This window comes from Dipodomys merriami, unplaced genomic scaffold, assembly GCF_024711535.1.
Source record: "Dipodomys merriami isolate MVZ:Mamm:240054 unplaced genomic scaffold, mDipMer1.0.p SCAF_28, whole genome shotgun sequence".
NCBI lineage: Eukaryota > Metazoa > Chordata > Mammalia > Rodentia > Heteromyidae > Dipodomys > Dipodomys merriami.
In genome coordinates, this window is record NW_027204270.1 from 18,860,011 (window position 1) to 18,877,068 (window position 17,058).

The window sequence follows — 17,058 nt, forward strand, 5'->3', positions numbered from 1 at the left end:
ACCAACCCTTTCAGTTCTTGATCTTGGCCTTTAAAAAAAAAAATCTTTCAAATGAGAGTTTAAATTAATTCAATAAAGCAATTCCAGAGACATACTCAAGATGATTTCTTATAAATCAGCAAAACAGGCTGCCTTGTACTTTCAGGTGACTGACTGCTCAATCTTGAAGGAGAAAAGAGAAGAAGGCTTCCTGCTGGTAAGGCACTTCAGAAACCACCAATGTGGGGGCTGGGAAGGTAGTCCAGTAGTAGAGTGCTTGCCTTGCATGTATGAGGCCCTGGGTTCAATTCCTCAGCACCACATAAGCAAAAAAAGCCAGAAGTGGCACTGTGGCTCAAATGGTAGAGCACTAGCCTTGAGCTGAAGAGCTGAGGGACAGTGCCCAGGCCCAGAGTTCAGGCCCCCATGACCAAAAAAAACCCAAAAAACAAAAAACCACCAGTGCATATCTGCAAATATCGAGGCCCACTCAGAACTGGGCTGTGAACCTGTGAGCCTGGAAAGTGGCCAGTGGCCAAGGAGGCTGACCCCAGCTCCATAAGCTCCCGCTTTCCTGCCAAAACACTGCCCAGCTGCCAGCACCTGCAGACTCGGAAACCATTCAAATGGTCAGCTACCTGTGGCTGAGGGCAGCTGCTGGCAGCAAGAAAACGTCATCAGAAGCCCTTGCTGTGTACACCACAGAGGTCCCTTTTGCAAGGACATGTTAATGTGGACTGGCACATTAGCAAAACAAAATATTTAAAACTGTAAAAAGTTGTGTAATCTTTCCAATATTCCCTGATGGCCCATTCAAACTGCAGCCTAAAGACCTGCTAGAAATCAGGGATTCTTCCTCTGGAAGGTACCATCTGTCTCCCACCAAAGGGAATGAAGACAGCATCCTGCCCAGCAGTGACCCCAGAACATCTGCCAACCCTCTGAAGGGCTAATCTGAAGCCAGGTCGCAAACTCAACCCATTCTGTTGCTTACGGGTTTGTGTTTAATACAGGTCACTGCAATGGAGAGAGGCGACTCTGTCTCCCTCACATAAGGAGGACAGATAGGGAAGGATCTGGAGTGTTTCTTCTCCTGTGTTCTAGATGCACACTTGAATCCCAGGAAACAGTGCAACATGGTACCAATTGACTGCTTCATATGCTCTGGCTTTGAAGAACAGTGACACCCCAGGGAGCATCCGGAAGTGCTTTGACTCCTTCCTTGGGCCCAGATGAGATGGCTCCTTCCCAGAAGTTGGATGAGGACGAAGTTGTACAGGTCAGAACTGGACCCAGCCTGTGCCTGGCTGAGTCTGGCTGGAAGATGGCCTTTAAGAGGAAGAGAGGACAGGAAGAGCTCAGCCTTTTTTTTTGGGGGGGGGGGGGACGGGAAGGGGGAGGAAGGTGAGTCAGTTTTGGAGCCTGAACTCTGGGCCTGGGCGCTGTCCTTCGGCTCTTCAGCTCAAGGCTAGCACTCTACCACTTGAGCTACTGCACCACTTCCAGCTTTTTCTGCTTATGTGGTGCTGAGGAATTGAACCCAGGGCCTCATGTATGCAAGGCAAGCACTCTATCATTTAACCACCTTCCCAGCCCAAGCTCAGCCTTTTGACAACAGATGAAGGTGGCATTTCTCTGGGCAAAAAGAGCTCTAAACAGACAGTTTCTAAATAGCCAAAAGCAATGGTAAACAAACTATGGCCCAGGACCAAACCTCAGCCTATGTGTCCTCAGGTCAAATACACTTTTCTCTTAAATTAGTTGTACCATGCTCATGTGCTCTGGTGAATAGCTCTGTTGGCACATAGCCACGTCACTGATGTCTATACTCTGTGGCTGCTTTCCTGCCACTAGAACCTGGCCACATACATAACAGTACAAATAGGAACTGAGCATCTTTCCACCCTCACTCCAAAGGAAGGCTAGACTCTCCACCCCAGAAGTCTCATGAATTATTTTGATAATTTATGGTACTATATTTAAGTAAGGATGATTTAACTAGTAAAAAAAAAAAAAAGAAGTCCCATGAGGGTGAGCAGTCTGGGCCTGACTTTCAGGTAGAGAGGAGAGAGGGGAACTGGGGACCATTTAAAGCACTAGGTGAGGTGGTGTGGACAGCAAGATGCCTTAATGGATATGCACAGAGGACAATCTGCCACCCACAGCTGGTTTCTGGGGCTCTGTGTTCCGGCTGGCATGAAAATGTCTACACAGAGCTGATGATTTGGGGCTGTGAATGTGACTTAGTGGTAGAGTGCTTGCCTAGCATGCATGACGCCCTGGGTTCAATTCCTCAGTGCCATACAGAAAGAGCCAGAAGTGGCACTATGGCTCAGTGCTAGAGTACTAGCTTTAAGCAAAAGAAGCTCAGGGACAATGCCCAGGCCATGAGTTTCAAGCCCCAGGACTGGCAAAAAAAAAGGGCAAAAAAAACCCCAAGAGCTGATGTTTTCACAGCCAGAAGGAAGACAGGGGAGTGGCCCTGGGTCTTTATAAGTAGTCCTAACTATTCCCCACCCCCAAATGCAGCCCTCCTCACCCTGTAGATTTTGTAAAGTCTCCCCAAACGTCAGCGGTGGCAGCAGTGGCAGGCTTGGACTGTGGCCAGGATTCAGCAGCACTTCCTATTTGTGTCCCAAGTCCAGTGGGTAGGAAGAAAGAAGAAGAGAAGTCAGGGGCTTCTTCCCATTTGGTGACTAAATTATGAGACTTGGGGGATCAGTCTCATGATTCCAGGAAGCTAAGGACAAATAAGCCATGTCTGGGGGCCATACAACACCAGTAGTGCTACATTTCCACCATAGCTCAGACCTTAGGAGCCTCAGGGGAAAAGCAGAAACGATACAAAGTGACAGCAAGTGTCATCTGTTGCACATTACTTATACCCTATGCTATTTTCAGCTATGTATACTTCAATCTGTTCAAACTTACTACCTCACATCCTGGAGAATGCCACCTATACTGTCTCAATCAATGGCTAGGCATTGTATGTGCGCGTGCGTGCGTGTGTGTGCGTGCGTGTGTGTTTCATCCCAGTGACATAAGGATAAGGAAAAATAAATAGAATCACAGTCCAAGTTGGCCAGGGCATAAAATGAACAACCCGGCCCAGTGCCAGTGCCTCACACCTCTAATCCTAGATCTGGCTACTCAGGAGTCTGAGATTTGAGAAATCTGGTTTTAAGCCAGCACAAGCAGGTAACTCCAAAGACTCTTATCTCCAAGTAACTAGCAAAAAGCCAGAAGTGCAGGTGTGGTTCAAGTAGTAGAGCACCAGCCATGAGTGAAAAAGCTGAATGAGAGTATGAGGCCCAGGGTTCCAAGTCTGGTACCAACTCAAAAGAAACAAGCAAGCAAACAAGAAACAACCCAAAAGGGCACTGGCTGAATGGTTCAATTAATGTCTTCCTAGCAAGCATGAGGCCTAGAGTTCAAACCGTAATTACCACAAAAAAGAAAAAGAAAAGAGGGGCTAGGAAGGTGGCTCAGTGGTAGAGCACTTGCCTTGCAGGTATGAGGCCCTGGGTTCGATTCCTCAGCACCACATAAGCAAAAAGAAAAAGCTGGAAGTGGTGCTGTGGCTCAAGTGGTAGAGCACTAGCCTTGAGCTGAAGAGCTGAGGGACAGCACCCAGGCCCAGAGTTCAGGCCCCACGACCGGACCCAAAAAAAAAAAAAAAAAAAGAAAAGAAAAGAAAATTTCCTGGTGACAAAGCCCCTCTCCTGCCTAGGAAATTTCCCCACAGTGCTGAGGTTGAAAGCTTGACCCCAGGCAAAGGAGCCAATGTCAGATTTACCAGTACTTGAAAAAGGCTTGAACTCAGGGCCTGGGCACTATCCCTGAGCTTCTTTTACTCAAGGCTGGCACTCGACCACTTGAGACACAGAGCCACTTCTGACTTTTTCTGTTTAACATGTGGTACTGTGGATCGAACCCAGAGCTTCACGCATGCTAGGCAAACACTCTACCACTAAGCCATATCCCAGCGTCAATGTGAGATTTTCTAAGAACCAAGAAAGCTTTTGTACTTGGAGGGTGGCCCAAACTGGGTGAGGAACTGGATGGAGATGGACTGGTGATAATCCCCAGCCTGGGAAGGCCAGAGCAGCACACTGGATAGGCCAACCAGGCAGGAAGTGGAAGGAAAGAGCTGGAACCCCATCACTAGTTTTAGAAATCCTGGGCCCTCCAAAGGTGTCAGCAACACAAGCCACCTGGAGCTCTCTCAGCATCCCAGCACCCGGTGACCCACTCCACACTGAGTATCCAGTACTACTTCCTGCTCACCTTGGCACACTCCATGCGACATCCATCTTCCCAGACATACAGGCATCGCAAAGTCTGAGCCCAGTTATGCTTTTCTCTCTGCCAGGAATACCAATATTTCTGCCCCAATCATCTCCTTCCTTCATAGGGCAGCTCAATGCCTCCTCCAGGAAGCTTCCCCAGTAGGATCCTGCTGGCTTCTCATAGTCTGTGGCCCACACACTGACTCCTCACTGTCACTAGGCACAGGCAGAGTTGTACCTATATCACCCATTTAATACCCACTGAGGACCTGGACCTGCCTTCTCTGACTTCACAGCAAATAGAGGGAAAGAGAGAACCTCCAGTGTGTGTAGGATCTATGTCTGACACATACAGGGTCAAAGTGACAAGTCAGAAAGGGTGAAGGAGGGAAGCCCTGGGCCACTACCACTACCGAGGAGAAGAGTCAGCAGTTGCCCAGTACTGACCTGAACCAGGCTGGATGAGGGAGCCTCCTGTAGACAGCTGCTCCCCGGAGGGTGGGATGAGGGTAGAGGCCTTGCCTCCAGGGGGAGGGGGAAGCAGGCTCAGACCTCCTGTGCTGGCAGGCCGTGCTCGGGGAGTCCCAGCTGCTCCTTCCTTCTTCTTTATGTTCTAAAGGGAAGAGAGCATGCTGTAATCAGAGAGCTCTACAGGAAAGCCAAGGGAACTCCAACCCCAACAACCACAGAGCAAAAAGTGGTCCTATCTACACCTTGCTGTCATAAGCAGCATCCAGTGTGTCACAATTCCAGGCCTATCACTGATATGGCTCATTAAAAAAACCAAGCACCTAGCTGGGCACTGGTTTCACATGCCTATAATCCTAGCTACTCAGGAGGCTGAGATATGAGGAGGATCGTGATTCCGCCTAGGCAGGATAGTCTGTGAGACTCTTATCTCCAATTAACCACCAGAGGAAAAAAAAAATACGGAAGTGGTACTGTGGCTCAAGTAGTAGAGTGCTCATTTTGTGCTGAAGAGCTCAGGGACAGTGCCCAGGCCCAGTGTTCAAGCCCCACAACAAGAAAAAATAAAAATAAACAGCACCTGCATTAGTGGCTCATACCTGCAATCCTAGCTACTCAGGAAACTGAAATCTGAGGGCCATGGTTCAAGGCCAGCCTGGGCTGGAAAGTCTGTGAAACTCTTATGTCCAATTAACTATCAAAAAAAGAGCCAGAAGTGAAGCTGTGGCTCAAGTGGTAAAGTACTAGCCTTGAGAAAAAGTTCAAGGGACAGCACCCAGACTCAGAGTTCAAGCCTCAGGACTAGCAAAACACAAAAACAAAAAACCCAGCACCTGATTCTTTCTATCCCTGAGGAAATGCATATCAATGTAAAATGATCCAACATTACACACCCACCAGAATGACTGAAGCATCAAGTATTAAGTATGGGGAAAAAAGCTTGAGCCAGGCTTCAGTGCTCTAAATCTTTGCTACTCAGGAGGCTGAGAACTGAGGATCAAGATTCAAAGCCAGAGTGGGCTGACAAATCCAAGAGAATCTCATCTTGAATCAACAGCAAAATGCAGGAAGTAGAGGTGCGGTTTAAGTAGAAGAGCACCAGCCTTAATCAAAAAAGCTAAGCAAGAGCACAAGGCAGAGTTCAAGTCCTAGTATTGACACCAAAAAAAGAAATCTATGAAGTGCAACATGGAAACTCATGACATAGACCCAACAGCAATGCATGCGCATGCGCACCAAGAGACACCAACACTGGTGGCAGCAGGAAACTATCCAAATGTCCATCTTCAAACAGATGCCCTGGATGCACCCGCACAGCATCGACAATGAACAAGCCCCTGCAACAGCACAACTGCCTCTCTAGTAATAACTACACTAACTCCTCTGCTTCTGGATCTAGGGGAAGCGTCTAGGCCTTTCAGGTTGTGGGGCTTGAACTCAGGGCCTGGGTGTTGTCCTTGAGTGTTTTTGCTCAAGACCAGCACTATACCACTTTAAGCCATAGCGCCACTTCTGGTTTTCTGTGGTTAATTGGAGATAAGAGTCTCATGGACCTTTCCTTCCCAGGCTGGCTCTGGACCATCATCCTCAGATTTTAGCCTCCCGAGTAGCTAGGTTTACAAGTGTGAGCCATCTGCTAGATTCAGTTCTTTATAGTTCAATTTTGGCTGGGCATAGTGGTACACACCTGTAATCACAGCATCCAGGAGGCTGAGGCAGGAGGACTGAAGAGTTCCAGGCAAGCCTGGAATAGATACATAGCAAGCAAGATCTTGTCTCAAAATAATAAATAAATAACCTGGGTGCCAGTGGCTCAGGTCTGTAATCCTACTGAGTTCTGAGGATTGCAGTTAAAAGTCAGCAGGGGCAGAAAAGTCCGTAAGACTTTTTTGGGGTCAGTTGTGGGGGCTTATGCCCAGGACCCTAAGTATATGACCCCTGAGCTCTTTTTTCTCAGTGCTAGCACTCTACCACTTTGAGCCACAGTCCCATTTCCAGTTTTTAAGTGGTTAATTGGAAATAAGAATTTCATGGGGACTTTTTTGCCCAGACTGGCTTTGAACCACTATTCTCAGACCTCAGCCTCCTGAGTAGCTAGGTTTATAGGTGTGAGGCACCAGCTCCTGGCTTATGAGATTCTTATCTCCAACTAATCACCAAAAATCTGCAAGTAGACCTGTGGATCAAATGGTAGAGTACTAGCCTCAAGCTGAAAAAACTCAAGGACGGCACTCAGACTCTGAGGTTCAAGCCCAGGACTGACAAAATAAATAAAATTATAAAATAAATTCCTGGGAGATAACGAGGGAAGAGGCAACACCGACACTTCAAAAAGAAATGTACTCATGGCCACATACTAGTGCCTCATGCCTGTAATCCTAGCAACTCAGGAGGCTGAGATCTGAGGATTGTAGTTGAAAGCCGGCCCAGACAGGGAAGTTCTTATCTCTAGTTAACTACCACAAAACCAGAGTAGAGCAGTGGCTCAAAGTGATAGACAGCTAGCCTTAGGGGAAAAAAGTTCAGAGAGTGCCCAGGCCCTGAGTTCTAGCCCTATGACTGACCAAAAAAGAAAAAAAGAAATGTAGGAAATTGATAGACTTATGTAACTGTAACCCTCTGTATATCACCTTTATAATAACAATTAAAATAACTGAGTTCTCCATTATGGTTTTTCACTTTTCTGTGTATTAGGCTTCAAAAACAAAACAACACTTGAAAAGCAAAGCATTGAGCTATACACCAGCCCGAGTCACACAGATGAAGGCAACAAGGGTCTCCCATGAGCACAGCAGCAGCGTCAGTGAAGCCCTCAGCATGCATCCAGCTGGCCATTTTCTTCCACACCTATGACCTAGGCTAAGTCCCTTTGCCTCCCTGTGCCTCAGTATCCTTGCTCTGTCTTCTAGAAGGAGGGGGTGTTCAATTCACAGGAGAAAGGCCTGAGAACACTACCTGGCCCATAGCTGACGCTCATTACATGTTAGTTTCCTCCAAGCAAGAGAAAGAGTCATATCCCAACCAGTCCACTGGATTGGATTTGTACTTTCTCCAAGAGCCAGTTAGCCAACTTCAAGGTCCCAAATCATCACCAGCATGAAGCAGAAAAGAGGAAAAAGAATGGTGAGGAAAGAAGAAGAGCATTACTTTAGAGTTTCAAACTTCTTCAAAAACAAACCCATCTGGTCCTTGGTTCCCTCACATGACAACTTCATCTCCCCATTCTACCCTCGCAGCCAGGTAAAGGTCAAACCTTGGCAGTTCAGCTCCCCCAACCTGTTTCTATTCTGGAAGGGCTAGATGCAGAAAGTAGACCCAGGCAGCCAGAATACCACCACCAGCCAAAGTTGCCCAGGCCTCCCAACCCAGAGCACTCACAAAGTTTCCTTACATGAGGCACAAGGCCGAGGCACAGCTTGAGATGAGCACATGACCTTCCCAAGGCACTAATAGCCAGGACAGGAACACCAGCTCTGGTGGCAAGTGACAGATGCTCTGTTTCCACTCAGAGGCCGTGTGTGGGCTGTTCTCTCTGCTAAGCAGCTCCTGGGCCCTCAATCCCCATTCCCTGCAGGTGACTCCTTCCAGGAAGCCTTCCCTGGGCCCTCACATCAGGGCATCCCTTAGGCACAGAACCTCTCCTGCCATGCTGTGATCAGCAGGGCAGGGGCTTTGTGCACCTGGCATAAGGCAGCTGCTCAGTAAACTGTAACTACACTGACAGCTCTGCTTTTTGAGGAGTTAGGGGCTCTGGGGTGGGTATCACCAGTGTCACCTGCCCAGGGCCAAGGGGCCAAGGGACCAAGGGAGGGTGAGACTCACTGCGATGTTGATCTTGATGGTCTGGCCCTCCTTGAAGCCCAGGTCCAACTTGGGGCCTTCATCTGGGTTCTGGGCTTGTTTTGCAAACTCACACTGCTGTTTCACCCACCTGGGGAGGAACAAGAAGGAAAAGTGAGAAAGGCACAGCCTTGTGTCCACTTATTCTGTGTTCAGCGAGGACACTCTGCAGGCTGGCTTTGGAGTCAGCAATTAAGATTCCACCTGCAACTCTAAGCAGCTGCAGACTAACTGGCTTCCTTGCCAGGATGATGGCTGGGATCCAAAGGTCTGAAAAATGAGTCCCAGACCAGAAGGTCCCAGCTGTGGCCTCCAGGAAGCTGAGAGCCCTCCCTTTCCTCTCCTTCTCTTGATACAGTCTGCACACTCTGCCTCCAACTGCTGCCCACTCTACCACCTCAACATTCACTCAGGGTGAGACAGGCAGGTGCCCAGAAGTAGAGGGCATACAATGCCACCTAGCACCGCCTACTTGCTGGCAGTCAGAGGCGGAGTCCTGCAGAGGGCAGAGGAGCACTTTACTGCCTGTCTTTTCACACACAAAAAACACCAGGGACACCAAGTGGCACTCAGGAGCTCAGGGGTCTCTGACTGCTGAGGGCTGGTGGGGAAGTGATGTGGCACCTTGAGGGCTGAGCCAGATGACTGGAATGGCAGACACCTTTGGAAAAGGAGACTTGGAAGCAGTGATAAGGACTGGTGAGAGGGAAGGAGGCGAGTCAGGAGGACTGGGCTTTTCTGAGGCCTTGCTATCAGACAAGCTCAGTCATGGGTGTCCTCCTTGGAAATGGCTTCCCAGAAAAGGAAGGAGGATGGAGGTAGCACGGGTCTCTGGGAACACTTACTTGAAATGGTCCTGTAATGCTACATTGAAGTCAAAGGCATCCCCTCGGTCCACGAAGCCAATCCCAATAAATGCCCGTCGCCCTGGGAACAACATGTGATCAGCCCCACTTTTTCCCAGACACTGCTCCCAGAGTGCCACCCCGACCCGTGCGTACCAGTTCCATCTTCAATGCGGACGACGAAGTACCTGCTGGAATCGGTCACGCTCTCCACAGCTGAGCCTGGAAACTGATCCACTGGTGCCTGAGCAAAGAGCTCCCCTGAAAGTACAAGCTGGGCTGAGCCTGGTATTCTCAATGCACTACTAAAATGCCTGTCCCTCTGCAAAGCATCTTAGCAAAGCTGGGGTAGGTTGGCACAATCTTCCTCTGGGATCCCAATCAAATCTAATTTTTTTTCTTTTTTCCTTTTTTTGGGGGCCAGATCTGGCCTTGAACTTTGGGCTTAGGCTGGTATAGGTGACCCCAGGCCCAGATAAGAGCAAGCACCTGAAGCAGGACTGCAAGAGAGGCCTGTGAGCCACAGGAGAGGGGGAAGTTTTAGACCTACGGAAGACTCCAAAGCTGACAGGCCTCAAAATATAACAAAACAAACAAAAACAACCTTCTAAAGCAGCTGTGTGACCCCAATCTCAGGGACTGAGCAAGCCCAGCCCTCCACAGGTTCCCTGCGACACTGCTGACTGGCTCCCTCCTCACAGTGTTCATCTCCTCTGATATGCTTAAGCCTTTTTGTGTGCTGTGTCAGCTCAGACTGGCTTTGAATTCCTCATCTTATCTCAGCCTGAGTGCTGGGATTACAGGTGTGTAACCCCACACCTGACTTCACCAAACATTTTCAACTGAGTCTTGAGGTTCGGAGGTGACTGAGTCATCAAGCTGAACTAAACCCTCGATTCCAGCCACTGGTCATTGTATCCACTTTCAGTCTGGCACACTGAGGCCTGGCCACCTGGATGCCTTGGGCTGGGCAAAGATTCTCAGCCAGGAGCTCACTTCCTCACATGAGACACTTGGCTTGTCACAATCTAGGTAATGGGAAGGCAGAGGCCAGGGATGCTAAGTGTCTTCCACACTGGACCCAGCAGCTGTGGATGTCAACAGTGTGGCAGTAAGAAGCCCTGGCCAGCAATGACAAGGGTCAAATCACATGAAGAGTACCTTAGAGAGGGTCCTCCAGCCATGCCCAGCCCTCAGTGGTGGCTGACATGTTAGAGCTCCAACATTCCCAGAAAACAAGAGGTTCGGTGATAGCCTTGACACCACATAGATGTCTGAAAAGTCCCTAGCTAGCCACAACGCTATCTCTTCTGTTCTCTGCAGCCAAGAGGTACCTTGTCAACACTGCATTCACAAAGCAATTGGATAAATATCTGCTCAATTCCTACTTCCACCGACCCCATGGGAGAGGTATTAGTGTGACCTCATTTCAACAATAAAGAAGCCAACAAGTGGTAGAGCACTAGCCTTGAGCTGAAGAGCTGAGGGACAGCGCCCAGGCCCAGAGTTCAGACCCCACAACCGGACCCAAAAAAAAAAAACAAAACAATAAAGAAGCCAAGGAAGACTCCGGAGGTAATGTGGCTCACCCAAGACCCAACAACTCAGAAGCCTCAGTTATGACAAGATGCCAGCTCTGCCTCTGTATCTCTGCACTTCCTTCTGCTCTACAAAAGGAAACTTGTACATATTAGAGAAAAAAAATAAAGGACAGAGAACTATGGCATGTGTCTAAGCAGACATTATGTTCAATCCCAATCGAACAACAACTGGGGTCAGAAGCTGAGAGGTTCCAGAAGCACTGCCCTCCATTGCTCCCTGAAGCACTGGCAGCCCAGGATTTCTGGGTAGGTTACCCCAGAGTTAGAACCCTCAGCTGATCCCAACATAGCCCACCGGACCTATCTTCCCTTCACAGAAAGAGCTGAGTCTGAGCTGAGCACCAGTGGCTCATGCCTATCATCCTAGCTACTCAGAAGGCTGAGTTCAAAGCCAGCCAGGGCAGGAAAGTCAGTGAGACTCTTCTTTTTTTTTTTTTTGGTCGGCCATGAGGCTTGAACTCTGGGCCTGGGCGCTGTCCCTCAGCTCTTCAGCTCAAAGCGAGCGCTCTACCACTTGAGCTACAGCGCCACTTCCGGTTTTCTGGTGGTTTATTGGAGATAGGAGTCTCACGGTCTCTCCTGCCCGGGCTGGCTTTGAACCGCGATCCTCAGATCTCAGCCTCCTGAGTAGCTAGGATTACAGGCGTGAGCCACCAGCGCCCGGCTCAGTGAGACTCTTATTTCCAATAAGTCACAGAAAAAGCTGGAGGGAGTGGTAAAGTGCTAGCCTTGAACAAAAAGCTCAGGGACAGTGCCCAGGCCCAGAGTTCAAGCCCAAAGAGAGAGAGAGAGAGAGAGAGAGAGAGAGAGAGAGAGAGAGAGAGAGAGAGAGAGAGAGAGAGAGAGAGAGAGAGAAGAGGGAAAGGGAGGGAGGGAGGGGAAGGGGGAGGGAGGGGAAGGGGGAGGGAGGGAGGGAGAAAGAGAAAAAGAGAAGAAAAAAAGAGAATAGAGAAGGAAGGAAAAAGAGAAGGAAGGAAGGAAGGAAGGAAGGAAGGAAGGAAGGAAGGAAGGAAGGAAGGAAGGGAGGAAGGGAGGAAGGGAGGAAGGAGAAAGAAGGGGGAAGGGATGGAGGGAGAGGGAGGGAGGAAGAGAGGGAGGGAGGGAGGGAGGGAGGGAGGGAGGGAGGGAGGGAGAGAGGGAGGAAGGGAGGGAGGCAAAAGAAAAAAAGAAAGAGCTAAGCCTGACAGATCCCAGCTTTCAGTTATCAGGTATGGCCAGTCCTGGGGAGTTAGGGTTTAGTTGATAAACATAATTCTTTTTTTTTGGTCGGTTGTGGGACCTGAACTCGGCCTGGGTGCTGTCCCTCAACTCTTCAGCTCAAGGCTAGTGCTCTACCACTTGAAACACAGCACCACTTCAGGCTTTTTCTGTTTATGTGGTGCTGAGGAATGGAACTCAGGGCTTCGTGCATACAAGGCAAGCACTCTACCACTGAGCCACCCTCCCAGCCAATAAACATAATTCTTAGGAGGAAGCAGGGCTCAGTGGCAGGGTATTATGTGACTCCACCCAAATTGTCTTCAAGGCCCTTTTTCTTTTTTTTTTTTTTGAGTCCGGTTGTGGGGTCTGAACTCTGAGCCTGGGCACTGTCCCTCAGCTCTTCAGCTCAAGGCCAGCGCTCTACCACTTGGGCCACAGTGCCACTTCTGGCTTTTTCCTTTTTGCTTAAGTGGTGCTAAGGAATCGAACCCAGGGCCTCAGGCATGCAAGGCAAGCGCTCTACCACTGAGCCACCTTCCCAGCCCCTCAAGGTCCTTTTTCTAGGGCCCAATTAGGCCACTAGTTTAAGGACCCTCAAAAGGAAGAAGTTCTTGACAAGAAATACTCTTTTTTATACCCGAGGCTAGTTGTTTCTAGGACCAAGGCTGGGGAATGGAGGTAGCTGGACGTTCCACATGATCTGATCTAGGACAGCGTCCCTAACCCTGGCCTGGCCCTCTTCTTTCAAGTGGGAGGTTTGGCACTTCAGCCCAACACAGGCTCCTCTGCCTTTACCTGAGGTCTTGTCCTCCAGCTTGATGTAGGCCACCTGTCCTTTTGCAGTGATGCGCAGCCGGCCACTCCATGATGGCTGATCCAGCTGCCACTCCGAGGCCCTAAGGAGACAGAAACCACTGAGCCTCTGCCAGAGGCTCCTACTCCACTCCTGTAGATGCAGGGGATGACAATGGAAAGGCTGCTTGTTCTACACCAGAGTTAGCAGACCTTGTCTGTAAAGGGAAAGACTGGAAACAACTTTGGCTTTTAGGTCACATAGCTGTCACTAGGCAACTGTGGTGATGTAGAACCAATTAGACAATATGCATGTATACTGGTATTTTAAGCAAATATTTTTACTGTGTGGTCCTATTTCAATAAAACCGTACAGACACAAAAACCTACTTAAAAATGTAAAATTAATTCTGAGCCCATGAGCCACTCAAACAAGGAGTTGCAGCCTGCAGACTATCAACCTTCTCCCAAGTATGAGTTTCTTCCACTTTCCTTTCTGTGGAGGAAGCACGGGGGTGAGTGGACAGTTTCTGTTTATAGCACTGCCGGGCTGTGGGGACCAGAGTGCTGGCTGGAAACACTAAGACCATTGGAGGAAAAGTAAGAGTAAGTTATCATATGTAGGGAAAAGGAGAGCAATGACGTCCTCAGTGAGAAAAGTGAGGTTTAGGAAATTCATCCTCAAATGTATCCTAGGCAAAAAGAAACCATAGACCTACTACAGCAATGGCCTCTTTTCACTTTTTTTCTTCTTTTTTTTGCCTGTCATTCGGCCTGAACTCTGGGCCTGGGTGCTGTCCCTTAGCTCTTCAACTTAAGGTGAGTGCTCTACCACTTGAGCCACAGTGGCACTTCTGGCTTTTTCTGCTTATGTGGTGCTAAGGAATTGAACCCAGGGCCTCATGCATGCAAGGCAAGCACTCTACCACTGAGCCACCTTCCCAGCCCTCTTTTCACTCTTTTAAGGCAGTAACTTCAATTCTACTTCAAAGAAGCAGGTCAGTAAAATCCCTAAATAACAAGGCCAGAGGGTGTTTCCAGGAACCTCCACACACAGGTTTTTTGTTTTTTTTTTTCTTGGAAGTTGCTAAGCAGATGCCAGCTTTCAAGAACTCTGGAGGCAGGTTGTTTTGAAAGCCCCTTAATTCACCAGGCAGCAACTGAGTTTCAGTTCCTCTTCCTGGGGCAACAGACCTCAAAGTCAGGGAAAGAGGGGCTCTGAGGCTGAAGAGCAATTTCCTCAAGCCAAACCAACTCCTGCTGACACTTGCTAACCTTGCTCTCTATAAAGTAAGAGCAAGCAAGGTGGCACTGGTGACTCATGCCTGCAATCCTAGCTATTCAGGAGGCTGAGACCTGAGGATCAAGGCTGGAAACCAGCCCAGGTAGGAGAGTCCAGCCCAGGAAGGAAAATCTTTGAGAATCTTTTTTTTTTTTTGGTCAGTCATGGGCATGAACTCAGGGCCTGGGTGCTCAGCTCTTCGGTTCAAGACTAGCACTCTACCACCTGAGCCACAGCGCCACTTCTGGCTTTTTCTGCTTATATGGTGCTGAGGAATCGAACCCAGGGCCTTATGCATGCAAGGCAAGCACTCTACCACTGAGCCAACTTCCCAGCTCAATATTTGAGAATCTTAATCTCCAATTAATCACCAGTAAACAAGTAGTGGATCAGTGGCTTAAGTGGTAGAGTGCTAGCCTTGAGCACAAATGCTCAAAGATAGTACACAGGCACACTGAGTTCAAGCCCTAGGACCTGTACAAGTGTGTATGTATGTGCACGCGCGCGCGCACACACACACACGCGCACACACACACACACACACACACACACACACACACAGAGGAAGCAATCCCAGTTCTCTCAAGACTCAACAGAGCGGGGTTAATAACCATCCTTGGATTGGTAGACACATCTACAATCTGACAACAAAACTCCAATGCGTTTTTAATAGGTTTTTGTTTTATTTATTTTTTGTTTTTTGGCCAGTCCTGGGTCTTGAACTCAGGGCCTGGGTATTGACCCTGAACTTCTTTTGCTCCAGGCTAGCACTCTACCACTTGAGCCACAGCACCACTTCCAGTTTTTTCTGTTTATGTGGCACTGAGGAATTAAACTCAGGGCTTTATGCATGCTAGGCAAGCACTCTTATCACTAAGCCACATTCCCAGGCCTCAAATGCATGTTAGTTATTTTCATGCTACTTTTAAATTACCTCCTGTATCCAGTTATTTACTAGTTATTTACTAGAAAATTTGCTGAGTCTGTGTTCACATAACTGCAAAGAAACAAGTGGACAGATGTGTGGACACTGCCTTATACTTGCTGTGCAGGTCAATCCAGTATCACTTGGGAGACACATTCCTCCTAGAGCCACCCAACCACCAACCAGTACCAAAGGCGATATGCCAGGTTGTCTGCGTACTTCCTTTTCATCTCATTTGGAGGCAATAAAACACACAGTTCAAAGGGTTGTAGCACTATATAATACGAGACTCTAACTCTCCTCTAAGGCAGATTCCTGTGTTCCAGAAATAACCATATGTTTACAAGCAGGAGTGTTTACACCTCAAACGAAGATTACCCCAGGTAAGTGTGGATGGGCTGGAGGAGCTATTTCAGGGTATGAGCCATCAAGGGTGAAATCAGAAGGGAGCTAGGCAGAGAAAGGGGAACTAGGCAGGTAAGGGGAAGTGGGTAGGAAAGGGGGAGCTAGCAGGAAAGAAGGACCGAGGCAAGAAAAAGGGGAGCTAAGGAGGAAAAAGGGAAGCTAGGCAGGAAAAGAGGAGCCAGACAGGGAAACTAGGCAGGAAACGGGGAGCCAGGCAGGAAAGGGAGAAGCTAGACAGGAAAAGGGGAAATGTAAAAATAGGCAGGAAATGGGGGCGCCAGAAGAGAGGAGCTGGGCGAGAAAGTGCCCCTGGTTCTGGCCATCGGCTGGCCGCCTCCTGGCCCGCTGGGGTGAAGGATCTCCAAGGATCCCTCCCAGGCCGTCGGTTAGCGCTGAGCGAGACTGGTGTGGCCTGACCTCGGTCAAACTCAGGGCATCAGCGGCCAACGGAGGCCCCGGGCGCTAGGCCCCAGCCAGCGCCTGCCCCGCCAGCGTCTCGGGCGGGGGGACTGGGACCTGACCTGACCTCCCCGGCTCCTACCCTGGCTGCACAGGGCCGTCCCGGGCGCCCGCAGTGGGTGGGGGGGGGATTTTAAGTCGGGGAGAGCGGGAGGTCACCTGTAGCCACGGTTGGTGGCTCGCGGTGGGATGCGGTAGACGTGGACCTCCGGCTTCACACAGAGAACCGACTCGTACTCGTCCTCCTCCATCGCGACGCACAGACCCTACCGGACTTCCGGCCTCGTCTCCGCCCCCTTTTACAATCCCACCCCCTCGGGGCCGGAAGCGGCGCTGCTCTATGATTACAACTAGGAGAGAGCGGCTGTTTACGAGCCTCCTCGATGCGCGCCCTCTGCTGGGTGGCCTGACTCAAGACATGCGGTGGATGGACTGGCGCTCCATTGCGGAGGACCAGAGTGAGCTGGGGGCCTCTGTCCTCCACCCAGGCACTGCCGGCTGCAGGACGGGCCCTCGCTTAACCAGACCCAGGGTCTGGTTGGATGTAGCTGGTCCCACCGCCCCGCTCTTAAGCTTGGGGACTAGTTAACTGCGATGCAAAGATAGAGCTGACCTGCCTCCACTCCCTGCTCGTCTTGCTTGCATCCCTCCTCTCCCCAGCTGTCCTTCTTACTCTGCCCCCTTCTTCCCATATTGAGTCTTTCTCTAGAGAAATCACCCGCAGGCCCCCTCCATGATTTGTAACCTACTCACAGGCTCAGGGCCTTGGATTTCTCTAGGGATTACGATGTCTCATCATGGTCAAGTTTCTCAAAAATCCACTTCATTCCAACAGTATTTATACAGCATCCTCCACAAAGTATAGGCCTCATATGAGCTGCCCCTGATTGCAATTCTGAGACTCTCTGAATAATGCCCACCTGTCTCCTCTCCCTACCTAGCCTAGTTTTCTTTTATTGTAGTAAAACAAAAA

At 49.6% G+C, this 17,058-nt stretch overlaps 1 protein-coding gene across 1 annotated transcript; it reads right to left on the bottom strand.

Moving 5' to 3' along the window:
* Nucleotides 1–1,164: 1,164 nt before the first annotated feature.
* Necap2 (NECAP endocytosis associated 2) lies at nucleotides 1,165–16,365 on the bottom strand. The gene is made up of 8 exons (XM_070037845.1): nucleotides 16,245–16,365; nucleotides 13,018–13,118; nucleotides 9,578–9,682; nucleotides 9,422–9,503; nucleotides 8,559–8,667; nucleotides 4,716–4,881; nucleotides 2,519–2,603; nucleotides 1,165–1,308 (listed from the first exon to the last, which is right to left on the bottom strand). Exons 1-8 carry the CDS (start codon nucleotides 16,334–16,336, stop codon nucleotides 1,260–1,262), a joined length of 789 nt encoding a protein of 262 aa, XP_069893946.1. The 5' UTR covers nucleotides 16,337–16,365; the 3' UTR covers nucleotides 1,165–1,259.
* Between the last annotated feature and the right edge of the window lie 693 nt (nucleotides 16,366–17,058).

Excerpts from the sequence above, each read along its gene's own strand:
- Necap2 (XM_070037845.1), bottom strand. The coding sequence starts at position 16,336 with ATGGAGGAGGACGAGTACGAGTCGGTTCTCTGTGTGAAGCCGGAGGTC. Across the intron at positions 8,668-9,421 it reads GCATTACAGGACCATTTCAA|GTGGGTGAAACAGCAGTGTG; the intron begins GTAAGTGTTCCC and ends GTTCCTCCCCAG. Across the intron at positions 2,604-4,715 it reads CCTCATCCAGCCTGGTTCAG|GAAGTGCTGCTGAATCCTGG; the intron begins GTCAGTACTGGG and ends GGACACAAATAG.